At 36.3% G+C, this 14,009-nt stretch overlaps 1 protein-coding gene across 5 annotated transcripts in view; it reads right to left on the reverse strand.

Annotated features, from left to right (window-relative positions):
* DMD (dystrophin) overlaps window positions 1–14,009 on the reverse strand; it is a 2,259,822-nt gene that overhangs the window by 1,210,750 nt on the left and 1,035,063 nt on the right. For all 5 annotated transcript variants that reach the window (XM_082446317.1, XM_082446321.1, XM_082446320.1 and 2 more), the window contains one exon: window positions 8,535–8,710. In XM_082446317.1, coding sequence (XP_082302443.1) covers window positions 8,535–8,710 — 176 coding nt within the window. The remainder of the gene's footprint in view (window positions 1–8,534; window positions 8,711–14,009) is intronic.

The raw sequence follows: 14,009 nt of genomic DNA on the forward strand, positions 1-14,009 counted from the left end.
AAGATGCAAGGCCAGAATCCATCTCTGTGCAGTCACAGGGCCATCTGCTCTTTCAGGTCCATTCCTCATGTTTCTCTTGTCCTCTCTGTACCAGAGGGATATATACATTTTCTGCCAGCGCTTGCCCCCTGGCTTGTGATTAGAGGCACTGGCAGAATACCGAAGGATGGAAGGAAGAGAAAAGCCAAGTTCCTTCACACTCCACTTTTGCTGACATTTCTAGAGCAGCTTCATCTCCACTGTGGCTTCAGTTTCCTCTGGATGGTCCCTCCCTCCCCAGGTCCAAGCTCTTGCCTGGCAGTCCTAACACTGCTAGTCCCTGTTTGAAGGCCCCAACTTTGGGACTCTGGTACCATCCCCCCTGCAGTGTTCCTCTAGCTCTAGGGAAATGAACAGCCTCTTGATGCTGCTTGTGTGTTGAGTTGCCTCACTGTCCCTCTGTGCTGCTTCCCAGCTTTTCATCACCACCTTCAACAATTCCCTGTATTATTTCTCTCTCTGAAACAACTAGAGTGTTTTCTGTTCTCCTGACAGGACTGACAAATACCCATTTGATATGCCATGAATATTTACTGAATACCTACAATGGGCTAACTTCTGGGTTAAGTGCTGTCGGTCTAGAGTTGCAAATAAATGGCTCCTGCCCTCAAGGAGTTTACTGGAGATACAAATATGCAAAAACAAGATCATTACAATAAAATTCTGCAAGTGTTTTAATGGAAGGATTGTCAAAGCTGAGAAATGTCTGGGAGGTTAGCTTTCCAGAAAGAGAAGGTAGTTAGTTGGGTGAAAGGAATGTGGCAGCTGGAAAAGGGAAAGTAAGGAAAAGGGAATCTTCAATAGAGAGAACAGTAGGTACAAAGAAACAGAAGTTTGAGGGAATACAGAGCATTTGGAGAGCAGAGGTGGTTCATTAAAGCTGAGCAGAGGGCAGTGCCATTTGAAATGCGGTTTGTGGCCAGTCTGTGAACTATCTGTTAGTAGCCTGTGACAAGAAAACTCACTAGAGCATAAATCAACTAAGTCACGAAGCATACGATTTCATCTGATTTCTTTTTAATTGCAAAACTTTCTTGACAAAGGAAGCGGTGCATTGATTTATATTCTGGGTCCAGCTCTTTATCTCATTGTGTACTGGTAATAAACAGTTTGCAGACTATTTTGAGTAGCACTGGCATATAAGAAAATGGGTAGGGGAGAAGGGAGAGAAGCTGGAGAGTCAGGCAGTCAAAGATCAGAAAGGAATTTCTGTGCTATGCATTTCAAGAACCACGGGCAGAGGAATGATCTAATTAAAACTGCATTTTAAGATATCCCTCAGGAGGCTGTGAACAGTATGGATAATATGGGTGAGCGTAGAGGCAGAGAAATCAGTTAAGAATTTCATGCAGAAAACTATCAGAGACTTAACTAGGGGGAAGGCAGCCTGGATGTAAAGGAACAAATACACTAAAGAGAACTGAAAGGACTTAGGGAGGTGGCAGATATCATGACCACTGTGAGTGGCTGCACAGGTTGTACACTGCACAAGTCCAGAAGGTGCTGTTTTTAGGAACTATGATGTGAATGACAGTCTCTAAAGATGAGTAGTCTAAACTGCAGAACTTCATTTGTGATTTCTGTAAGAAGTCCAGGCGGAAATGCCCAAAAAACATTTGGAAGCTATAGGTATAAGCATCGGGAAGGAGGTTAAGCTAGAGATGTTAATTTGGAAAACAGCAGGTATAGGTGTCTGATAAAAGTAGGATTATAAATGCTATCACCCTGGAAAAGAAAGTGCCATAAAAAGAAAATAAAGCCAAAATGTGAGTCTTTTGGAGACCAACATGAAAGGGATAGGAAGAGGAGAATGGGAAGACATAGTCAGAAAGCAAGGAGGAGAAAAGAAGCAGGAGAGAACAATGTCCCAGAAACTGAGAAAGAGGAAAATTTCAAGAAAGAACTAATTACCACTGTCAAGCACAGCACAAAGTTCAAGAAGGATAAACTGAAGAGCGACCTTTGGAGCTGACAATTAAGGAGTTCTCTGGTGACCTTGCTGAGAGCAGTTTCACCATTTCATGTAGAGTATGAGAGGGTAAAGGAAAGAATCAGAAGTAAGGAAATAGTGGTAGTTCACATCTTCTGATTAAAAATCAACTCATTTTTGCATTCAACCATGCTTCTTCTTTTAGATGAATAATTGTGACTACCATTTTCTTCACTCAGGGAACAAACAAAACTGTATGTCATGGTTCCAGGAATATAGCTCTATCTTCCTCTCAGCTGGCATCCTTTTGTGCCTCGCATTCTGGAAGAGTACATTTTCATAAAACTGCTATAGCTAGACGTCCATAGCTATGTGTAGCATCTTATAGGACCAGTTTCCATTATAGTGCATTTCAATTTGGAACATGTATTGGGCATCCCCAAATCAGAAGGTCCCGTAACAGGTTGGGAGTAAGATATGGACCCTGGCCCTGGCAAGCTTTGAGTCTAGGGGGTGAAACAGGCATATGAAAATATCATTTCAACATATAGCACTAGAGGTGTCACAAGAAGGGACATCACCTTGTGTGGCATCTTATGTAGTATCACTTAGCCTAGTCTGGAGTAAATGGTTCCTATCATTGGGGCTGGTTTGGGGAAATGAGAAGCAAGAGTCAGGATGAAACTAAGATGATGCTCTAGTGCACTGATTTACAAAATGTGGGCCCTGAACTAGCAACATCAGCATCGCCTGGGAACTCGTCAGATATTAAGATTCTCAGGCACTGCCCCAGACCTACTGAATCAAAAACTCTGGTGGGGACCAGTAATCTGCCTTTTAACAAGGCCTCCAGATGATTCTGATACATGCTAAAGTATGAGAACCACTGTTCTTGGTCAAGGGTTCTCAAACTTTAAGGCTTATCAACAATGACCTGGAGAGCTTATAAAGGATTCCTGGGCCCACCTGCAGAGTTTCTGATTCAGCAAGTTTGGGGAGCGCCCTCCAAGTCTGCATTTCTAACAAGTCCCCAAGTGATGCTGCTGTTTCAAGCACTGCACTATGAGTATCACTGCTTTAAGTGTTCTCTGGCCACTTAGCATGCCTCTAGAATTAACATTCTTACATTCTTCAAAACATTTATTGACTTATTGTTGACTTATATGACAAATTAGCTTTAAGAACCTTAAATGGATGGTTATCTTTTCGGAACATCTGAAGATGGTATGTAAGGTTTCTATTATTCACCAAAAATAGTTTCTAAACTGAAATTTGAGTTTATGACCGAGGTCATTTGACTCTAATACATAAAAAGAAGTAGGGCATTGCAACTGTTAACACTAAAATGGAAATTAGGAGACTCATCACTAGTCCTTATTTTGCAACTGAAAGCAAGTTGCTTAACCTTCTGGACCTCAATTAACCTGTAACCATGAACAAGTCTAGAGTCTAGTTTCCTTAGATAAAAGGAGCAAAGTTTTATTTTACTGGGCAGTGCCAATGGAAAAAAAATATTATTACTGAGTCCAACACCCCAAGTATTTTAGGATCAATTTATCATATAGAAAATAAAAAATTAGCTCTTAGACACATTAATCATCTAATTAGATTCTTTGGATAAGTTAAAATGTTTTAGTTTACAACTTCCAGATTATAGTTTGGGAATCAAAGCTAAAATAAATATCTAAAACAAAAATAGCTTACGCATTAATCTCATAAAATGGCAAAAAGACAGGTCTTATCTAACACATCTAACTTCCTTCCAAGGACGTGACATAAATTAACATCATTCAGGCAGTAGACATTAAAAAAAGGGGAAAAAAACACAATTAAGCTGAAAAATAGAAAACAAAATAATTATGCAGGTACATAATTGTCTAGGTAATTTATTCCACCATTTAGTAAGCATGTGGGACATAGAGAGAGAAAGCAAACTTAAGACTGTCTGCTTACCTAGAAGAAGATAAAGAGACTCGGTGAATTTAGGTATTTCTAAACATCTCTCTACTTCCCTTGAGGTAAAAGATACTCATTTATTAACACCATAGCTGAAAAACATTATCCTTATTGAGATAGCAGTTACTTAAAAAACAATTCAATTTGCCATTGTTTTCACCTGGCTGATACAAAAATGTAAATGAACGCTTTTGTGAAGTCTCTTAAAATAACTGCTATATGATTAGTAACTAATCTCCTCGATAAATCCCAATTTACTATATAATAGATCTAGTTTTAACCTATTCTGAGTTCCATACTCTGATAATTACCTATATGTAAAATAATATCACTGAACTGCAGGGATAATTTTCTATTAGAAATAATTACCTTGTGACCCAAGGTCACCAAGCACTTTCGTATATCTTAGTGTAAGGAGGACAATTTATGCAGTAAATATGACAAACGTAGAAATTGTATCATTATTAAGGAATCAACTAAATGTACCTTAGATAATTATAGTGTGGTACAAAGCTGAATTTTAAATCCCTTAATAGTTTTGAATAAATGATGATATCCTAATGAGTAAAATTAGAACATTAAAGATTATTAGAATGTTCATTTGTTTATTATTAAAAACAATTCCATGAAGAAGTAGATGGAATTCTTAAATGCTACTGAAGTATAAAATTTTAGTTATCACAATTAATTGAACTCTATTACTCTTTCAACAAATATTTATTGATTACTTATTGTATGCATGGTACTATATATGGAATCTAAGTAAAATATAAAAAATCTGATAACAGGATTCCTTTGTTGTGATTGGTGATGAGAAAAATATATGTGGGTGACATTGAGGCATAGAGCAAAAAAGGAATGTAATGTACTGGATGAAGTGGAAAGATTTCAGGGAAGCTACACATAAAACTGGCGGGAGAAAAATATTTTATACCACAAGAAGGGGTTTGTGTTTTACTGTGGGGACAACTGGAGTTATGGGGATCTCAAGTCTGGAGGGTCAGCATAAAAGCAATTTTAGATATATTAATTTAAGGCAGATTAATCAGAAAGGGGGGTGGGCAAGTCTGGCCCCAGGGAGGTATATGGCTTAGAGTATGGCGTTGGCAGTTAGAATGATTGGAAAATGATGACACTTGCCCATTAATATAGTGTAATAATAATAATAAATAAGGAGAAAGGAAAGAGAAACTGATACAAATTGAGAAGTCAGGTGGTAAATTCTGTTTTGAAGAGGAAGATGAAAAGGCAATTTTTTGTTACATTTGGTAAGCTTGAGAGGATGCTTATCATGGAATTTTTTTCACCAATAGTCCATGACTACCATCTCTACTTTCTCCACCAACCATCACCTTCACTATCATCAACACCTCAATCGCCACCACCACTTCCACCACTGCCTCTACCTCCACCACATCCACATAAGCAAACAAGAACAACAGCTACTGCATTTACTGAATTCTTACTACCTTACAGGCAACTGTATTAAATGCTTCTTACTTAATCCTCATAGTGTTCAATAAAGTGAGGATATTGAATCTGAGGCACAGATATTAGGTAATTTGCCTGGGATCATAAGCTAGTAATTAAAACAGGCAGATTTCAAACCTGAGTAATTCTGATTCCAAAGATCATGATTTTTCCAATATTTGCTACTTCTTTAGCCACACAGTCAATGAGTTATAATAACTAAAATATGTGTGCAATGTCTGAGTAACTAGGTGTGGATAATTGGAGGCAACAAATGTTTGCATTTGATGAAAATAAAAATTGAAGCACTGCCTGGATGCAGATCATAGATTTAGAGACATAAAAGTGAAATTTGAGGGAGTCAGATATAGAGCTATGAAATTTGGGAGTCACTCATTTAGAGCCAGACTTGAATGAATGAGAGGAGATAATTCAGATAAAGAAGTCAGAAGGGCAAAAAAGATTTGAATTTATGAGATAGTACCATAGGACTTAGGCAAAAGGAAGAAAGCAAGTCAGATAAAGAGTAGTAGGAGTAGAACCAGTAGTGTGTCAGAGAAGCTGAAAAAATGGATCATTTTTAAAAAATCAGCACCCAATAGATTGCCAAGACTACAGTCTTGACAGTTAAACACTAGCAGTTCTCACCTGAGACAAGAGAGAATCACTAGCCACCATGATGTTTTCAGTCATGTTTGCATGACGCCTCCGGAACCATTATAGTATTTTAACCAAATTCCATCCTGCAGACAATTATCACTTACTGGATTTAATTGCTCCTAAATGTTTGCTCATTTGCTCTCTTTGTTCAGTCTAAAGTTATCAATCTAGAGTCTTACAGAGTGTCCATGTTACCCTACTGTCCAAATCAGGATACATCTGAGAGTGAAAGTTGGTGCTTTATATAATTATGCTGGGATAAAAGGTGTAATTTGGGATGATTCAGGCAAACCAAGACATAAGATCACCTTTGTCATTTATCTACAAAAGAAACATTTTCCTACACAGTCCAGGTTCTGTAGTCAGGTTACCTCAGCTGAAATCCTGGCTCAGGCACTCTGAAGATGTGTGTAATAGTAATAATAGCCATACCTATATGGGAGGGTTAGTGGGAAGAATAAATGAGCTATGCAGACAAAGCATTTAATCTAGTGCTGAATGCATAATAAAATCCTCAATAAGTGTTAGCTTTTATTTAAGTAATATATTCTTTATGTTCCCAATTGAACACTCCTTCCAAGCACTTACAAAAACTGCTGAGAGCATATGATACAAACAGAATTTAGGAGACAAAATATTTCACCACTAGTCACACTTTCTTGAAAACAAAAAAGTACTCAGAACACATTTTTCCTAACCAAATACATTCTCCAAACAGGAGCCAAGAATAAGCTTTTGAAGACAGAGACTGATAGGAATCAAATTGCTCTGTTAATATCTGTATTAGAAGGGTCCCGAACATATTAGGGGGTAGATCAACTAGGTCTCCATATTGCTCTGCTTGGAAACTTGTTGGAGAGCTGTTAGGTTGTTGCAAAGGATCCATAAATCCATGTGCCCACTAGGCATTGTCTGTAGACATATATTTAACAAGGCATCAAATTAATCGCCATGCTCTTAGGATTAATAAAAAGCAAATTCATTAAGAGCTTTACTGATTTATTTTTGCTGTCACATTCTTTCTCCATCAATGAATGTTAAAATTTCAACCACTATAATGAGTAGAGTTCTTGGAAGTTGCTGCCCCATACAGAATGCCAATATTCAAAGATTCTGAGAACCATTTGACTGGAACAAGGCTCAGTAAACTTTTCCTGTAAATGGCCAGATAGTAAATATTTGGGGATTTGTAGGTCATATAGTCTCTGACAACTGCCCAACCCTGCCTTTCTAATGTGAAAGCAACCAAGGATGATGCATAGACGAATGAGTCTGACTTTGTTTTGATAAAACCTTATTTGTGCACACTGACCTTTAAATTTCAGAAATTTTCACATGTCATGAAATATTCTTCTTTTGATTATTTTCAACCACTTAAAAATGTAAAAAACAGTTCTCAGCTCATGAGCCCTACAAAAACTGGCAGCAGGCTGGATTGAGCCCGCAGGCTTCCATTTGCTGAGCCCTGAACGAGAGGGTTCATTCAGCCAAGGAGCTCCAACCAGGGAGAAAAGCCCCGTGGTCTACGGTGGAATTATGAAAGTAGGTTAAAAGTCACGGATTAACAGGGAAGTATTGAAAGTCCCAAATGATGTACTTGAAAACTTTTCTAGGTGTTTCTTCCTTTGCCTAAAACATCTGACACGCTATTTTTGGGTATATGTTCTTCTCATGTTTCCCTACCCTTGTATACACAAATTCTAATGTCACGTGTTCCATGTGCTCCCAAACACATGCTGCTTAGAAACGTTAAGGCAGGTTTTAATGTTCTTTCTTAATCTTAGAATTATAATAATTGGCATGAAAAGGAAATTGTACCATTTTTATGATTTCCATGCTAGCTTTTGCATTTATGAAATTTTATTCCCATCATTTTAATGTATCTACTGATTTACATAATACCTAACTTATCTACAATGTCTAGTTGAGAATATCCACAAAAAGCTCAGTTAAAAATTCTAACACCTTCAAGATAAGACTTTATAAATATCAAAGAACAGGAAATCTGTTCTGTAATTACTCCTGATTTAGGACATGCAGATTGAGACATTATGTTCTCGTAAACTAACAGAATGGATCGTGTCTATTATAGGTGTATCTCTTCTTCATGAAAATGTCCTTTCCATTACTGGAAAAAGGCATTTAATGCAAAAGTAGGCACTGAACAAGCAGGTTCTTGATAAGAAAAAAGGAAACTTTCAGGATAAAAGGCATCCATCACTTGTGGTTTCTTCTTTCAATCCAGAAAATAGTATTTCCATTAAGCATTCTGTTTTTGTTGGGATAGCGATTGCTTGGGGGAAATTTTAAAACTTACTTCATAAATTTTCTCACTAACTTAACTGACAGTATAGGCACCCGAGGCTTCTGGAAATATTGTTTAAGTAAAAACACTGCCATCAGAATAGCTGTAAATGAGTTTTCCTGCTTAACAATTACTCTTCGCTTGAGGATAAAGCCATGAGCAAAAGCTTCTCACCTTTTCCTAATTTCGGAATCCACAATAATCTGCCTCTTCTTTTGGGGAGGTGGTGGTGGGAGTTCCTCTTGGGCATGCTTTACCAGGATTTGTTCCCTTGTGGTCACCATAGTTACCGTTTCCATTACAGTTGTCTGTGTTAGTGATGGCTGAGTGGTGGTGACAGCCTGTGAAATCTGCAAGAAGTATTGAAACAGAGGTCACACACTGCTTGAAAGACTTCAGTAAAGACTGCCTGGAGTGGTGAAGGAAAATAATGAGAAACTGTTCCTGTTTGTTGGTATATTGACCTTCAGATCAAAATAGCACCATACTGAACCCAAATCAAATTGTTTTATCTGACTTAAGTTATGTTGACTGAAATCACAAAGGAAAGTAATCTCAAAACCAGAAGTAAACTTAGTGCCTCTTCAATTTATTGGTCAAGCTATGGGAAATAAGTGGGGCAAAGGAGGAAAACTTAGGGTGTCATTCTGTCATTTAATTAGACATGCTGTTTAAAGTGTTTACAACACTAATGTAAATTTTGCTAAGGTATTCCAGCACTAATTCCATTGCCTGGCACATTGTATATGCTTATTAAATAGTGCATTGAATGCATCTTTGGTTTTCATAAATATAATTATTTATAGTCTATAAATTTTTAGACAAAATTCTTTGAAGTGTGTAATAAACGACTTTTTAATCAAATAAGTGATATGCCCTTTAAAAGTACAATAAAAGATTAATATAAAGTGCCTATTAGTCCAAAAATACATTTAAGCTGAATGTTATTCGAATATTAAAAAGCACGCTACACTTGTTTGATTTAAATTAGTCAATCTGTTAAAATATTTGAGTATCCAAAGTTAGTGTTCAATTCTTCTTGGTTTAGAATCACACTAACTTTGTGTTCAGACTTTACAAAGATTTTTTTTTAGACATAGATCATCACTCTTTGAAATGATACGATTTGTGACCCAAGTCGTGAGAGGCCATTCCCTCAGTACACAGGCATTACCAGACAGACAAGTCACAAAACGGTGAGACATCCTCTTGCCTTAACCACCAATTCTGTCTCACAGTCCTCCAGTTATTAAGACTAAAAAGTTACCTCTTGTGATGTTAATCATTACTCTTCCAGTAAGCCAAATTTTTCGGAAGATCTATTTCCATGGAGACCAAAACAGGCCTGCTTTGGATCCACTTATAGGTACTAAATATACACGTAGTCAAGGATCTGGTTGGGGCCAAGATTAGTTTTACTGATTTTCCTGAATTTGCCAAGAGATAAGGAAGAGGTTTGAGGGAACCTCCCTGCCTCACACATGATGACCGATTCCCTCAATGGGAAGAAAGCAGGGAAGCCTCATGATCTTCTGATTTCAGCTTCCAAATAGGAATTGACATGTAGTAATGAAATCCTTTGTCATGGTGTCTTATGTAAAAATTGCTCTTGACAAATACATTTTGAAGGTGCTACCCTTTGTGCAAGCCACATCTTTACATATGCCAAGGCCTTAGGGACTTCCATTTAGGTAGCCTAAATAGTTTAAAAAAAAAGACATTAAGAGATATCAAGTTTCTACATGTGTCAAGCACAGGTTTTATCTTCTCTAAGATCTCCATAGATTCATTATTCAGAATCAAGCACTGAGCTTCAAACTATAATTATATAGTCCATTGACAAGTTATGCCAAAATGAAAGCAGAAGGTAACATAGTTTTTAAAAATACTTAAGATATAACCTCAAACCTAACTGAACTCAACACAAAATGACAATTACATGATCAAATTAATTCTACCTTTAACCAAAAGGAACACAGACTTTTTAAGTAGGATTCCAAGAGCATTTAATTTTTTCAGAGTAACATTTTTTTTAACCATGGGCAAATTGTTTTTGCATACAATCATGGCTTGAAGAAAATATTGTTCAGGTGGAAAATTTCTACTTTTATATGTGCAGGCACCAGAATGCAGAGATTCTGAAAATACAAAGCTACTTTTTTGCAGTTATATCTAATGTTATAGAATATTTGTGCTACTGAATATTTGGCTGTGAAATTAATTTCTAAAATGTTATAATATCTTCTAATTGATACTTATGAAATTGGATAGATGTGCCCACGGAAGGTAAAGAGAAATGGCAACATTATATACTACGAAGAGACATTTAAGAATATAGCAAACCTTATAAGAAAAAACACTTTTAATAAAATAATAGCAGGCATGGATCTGTAATTGTTCTATACTATAATCATCACTATACTGTATTTGAAACTACTACTTCATTTCCTTTGGGATATAGAAATAAGAAAACATCTGTGCATTGACCCTGTAAATATAGGGTATAATTCATTATATATAACAAATTAATAGTTACTTTCAAAACCTACTCCAGAATAAAAAACAATTGGTCATGTACTAAATTTTCCCATCACTTTTAGTTATTGACTGTAAACACTTAATTATGTGTTAGAATCATTAAAAATATAGACAGGAAGGGATTATGGAGGTCACTGAGTATAACCTCCTCCTTACTACAGGATTCACTACTTCCAGAGGCAGACAACTCCTTCCTGAGTATGGCATCAAATTTTCCCATTGGCAAAGATCTTTACACCTAGTGGAAGCCTGCATTATTATGACTTCATTCATTTAAAATTTGTTTTGGGAATTTCCTGGCGGTCCAGCAGTTAGGACTCTGTGCTTCCACTGCAGGGGGCATGGGTTCAATCCCTTGTCTGGGTATTAAGATCCCACAAGCTGTGCTGCGTGGCCTGAATAAATAAATAAATAAAATTTGTTTTGAACCCTGAACCAACAAAGAGTAAGGTGAGTATTGTTTCCACCTGACAGTCTTAAAGCTCTGAAGCTTGATAATCATGACTCCAATAAATCTTATTTCCAAGCTCTATAATACCAGGTACTTGCTCCAAAACCTAGATTTTCTGACTTTGGACATCATATTCAGTTAAAGCAATCTAAAACTGCATAAGTTATTCAGCAGCTGAATCATAATGTTTCAGTTAAATTCTAACATCTATTCAATATGTGTCACTACAGGACATCCAGAAACAAATACAATGGAATCTCTATTTTTAGAGATCTCACAGTATAGTAGTGAAGGTGACAACCACACAAATAATTGTGAGACAAGGTGAGTTCCATATGAAAAATACAAGTATGCAAAATAATTGCATGTAAATGTCTTCATGAAAACAAAATAGATTTGTTTTTAAATACTAGCCCCTTGATCTGTCAGTTAACTAGCCAGTAAAAATGGAAAAGAATTATTTGTCTTTAGGTTTGGAAGCTAGTTCCTCTTACAGTGATTAAAAATGGAGGTCTCTGAGCCAGGCTCCATAGTTCTCAAACAACAGGTCCACAGTTCACATCCTGTAACATTTGAGGCAGACTGGTTACTCTCTCAGAGCTTTTATTTCTTTTCTTCATATGTAAAACAGTAATGATAATACATCTCTCACAAGAGTGTTGCAAACAAGGCCTGCTTCATGGGTGTGCAACTTATGTAGTCACCCAGGTCCCCTCACTCAAAAGGATCTCATTCTTGGTTTCATGCTCTGCTGTCACCCTCTTGAAATTCTTAATAATTTTTGTAAAGAATCCCTGCATATTCATTCTGCACTGAGCCTCGCAAAATATGTAGCCCGTCCTGGAAGCAAGAATTAAATTACATAATGTTTGAACACAATAAGTACTCTCTTGCTACATATTAGTAATAACCACTAAAAAGTCCAGAGAAAATTCAGGAATTTTTCTATACCGAACCTTCTTTACTTATAAAGTGATATATGTTAATTTCCAAAATTTACATTTTTCCCATTGTGAGAAAAACTGGAAGAGGATTTGCCCAGTGTCTTGATAGTTCTAGGGTGAACACCTTCTTGCATTAAGGTTGTATAATTTGGGTAGGTCTAGAAAAAACATACTATTTTCAAACAATGAAAATCTTTCTTACCATTTTCTCTTCCATTTGTTTAAAAATGCACATTTTGAAAAGGAGCTATATGTACATTCAAGCATATTTAAAGAATGTAAAAGGGCATATAACAAAAGGAAACATTTCTTTTCCACCACTGTATCCAGTTTCTCATGGGCAACTAGTTGTATTTACCACCTGTTCTTATATTTTAAATTCACTTTGTGCTGTTATCTTTCAGTTTGGCCTATATTCTTAATTGCACCACTTAATTATTTAAATAGTCTTGACTTTGTAAGTTCTTTGACGTTAGAGATTTCTACTGGTATTGTGAGATACTATTTGAACACTTAAAAAAAACTTACTAAAAGAGATTCAAATTATAAAAAATTAGTTACCTAATTTATCTTATTATCATTTTTATTATTATTAAAATACTTATACTTGTAATAATAGCTACCAGTTATGGAGCTCTCTGCACATTCCAGGCATTATGCTAGGTGCTTTGCACCCCTTATCTTATTTAAAATACTCAAAATAGTATCTGCAGTAAAAGCCTAATAAGTGGTGGCTATCATTATCTCACAATGGCCCTAAGAATAAGTACTAAGTTTATTCCCATTTTATAGATGAAAGGTAAAAATTTCAGGCAGGTTGACAAGTGTGGATTGAAGTTTCTCGTTGTCTTCTTTATACATACAGAACTTTAGAGTGATCACTGATTTTTAATGGGCATAGAGGGGTTGCAGTTCTACAGTTTAAAACATACTGCATAATCATGGCAACAGCTTTAGCTGATAACTGATAGCCAGGCTTAAAACTATCTCCACAGGCATGGTAGCACAAGGCACAAATAGCTGATGATGGTGTGAGGATCCACAATTCTAAGCAACAGAAAGGATTTATATGTTGAACTTTATGAGAAACCTGGGGTAAAAGATCACGTGCTCACAAAGGAAGCTGGGTTATTAATCAAAAGGCTAAAAAATGTTCTATCTCATGAACAAATGCCGAGGAATTAACACAGCTAGGTGTAGCGTACAAGGAGTGCCCAAGTTCATGAGACTGGCTTGGTAACTAAACTGTAATATCAATTACTGTCCTGTTTTGATACTGATATTAAGGCAATATAACTTCTTGAATAGATACTGATATTAGAATCATAAGCACAGAGTCAATATTCAAAAGATATCATAAAAGAAGTCATTCTCCCATTTGAAATAAAATATTATATGATAGTTAAGAAGGTTTATTCCGTAAAACTCTCTCTTTAATTTTATGTATTTTGTCCCTCACTTCAAATTCTCTTTTGTACACATTGTCAGAAAGAAGAGATCATGTTGGCTTCAGGATGCATACTAAACACAGAATTTGAGCAACTGTATGAATTAGCTGCATCTGCAAAAATTCAAGAAGCAATGAAATTTATTTTTTCTGATCCACCTGACCTTCCTCTACACACCATCTGGCAGGAAGTAACGGAACACTTTCTTTAACTAGGGATGCAGATTATTAAGCATACAGAAAAAACTTGGATTTTTCTTGCTGTGTTA

This window comes from Balaenoptera physalus (assembly GCF_965194825.1).
Source record: "Balaenoptera physalus genome assembly, chromosome: X".
NCBI lineage: Eukaryota > Metazoa > Chordata > Mammalia > Artiodactyla > Balaenopteridae > Balaenoptera > Balaenoptera physalus.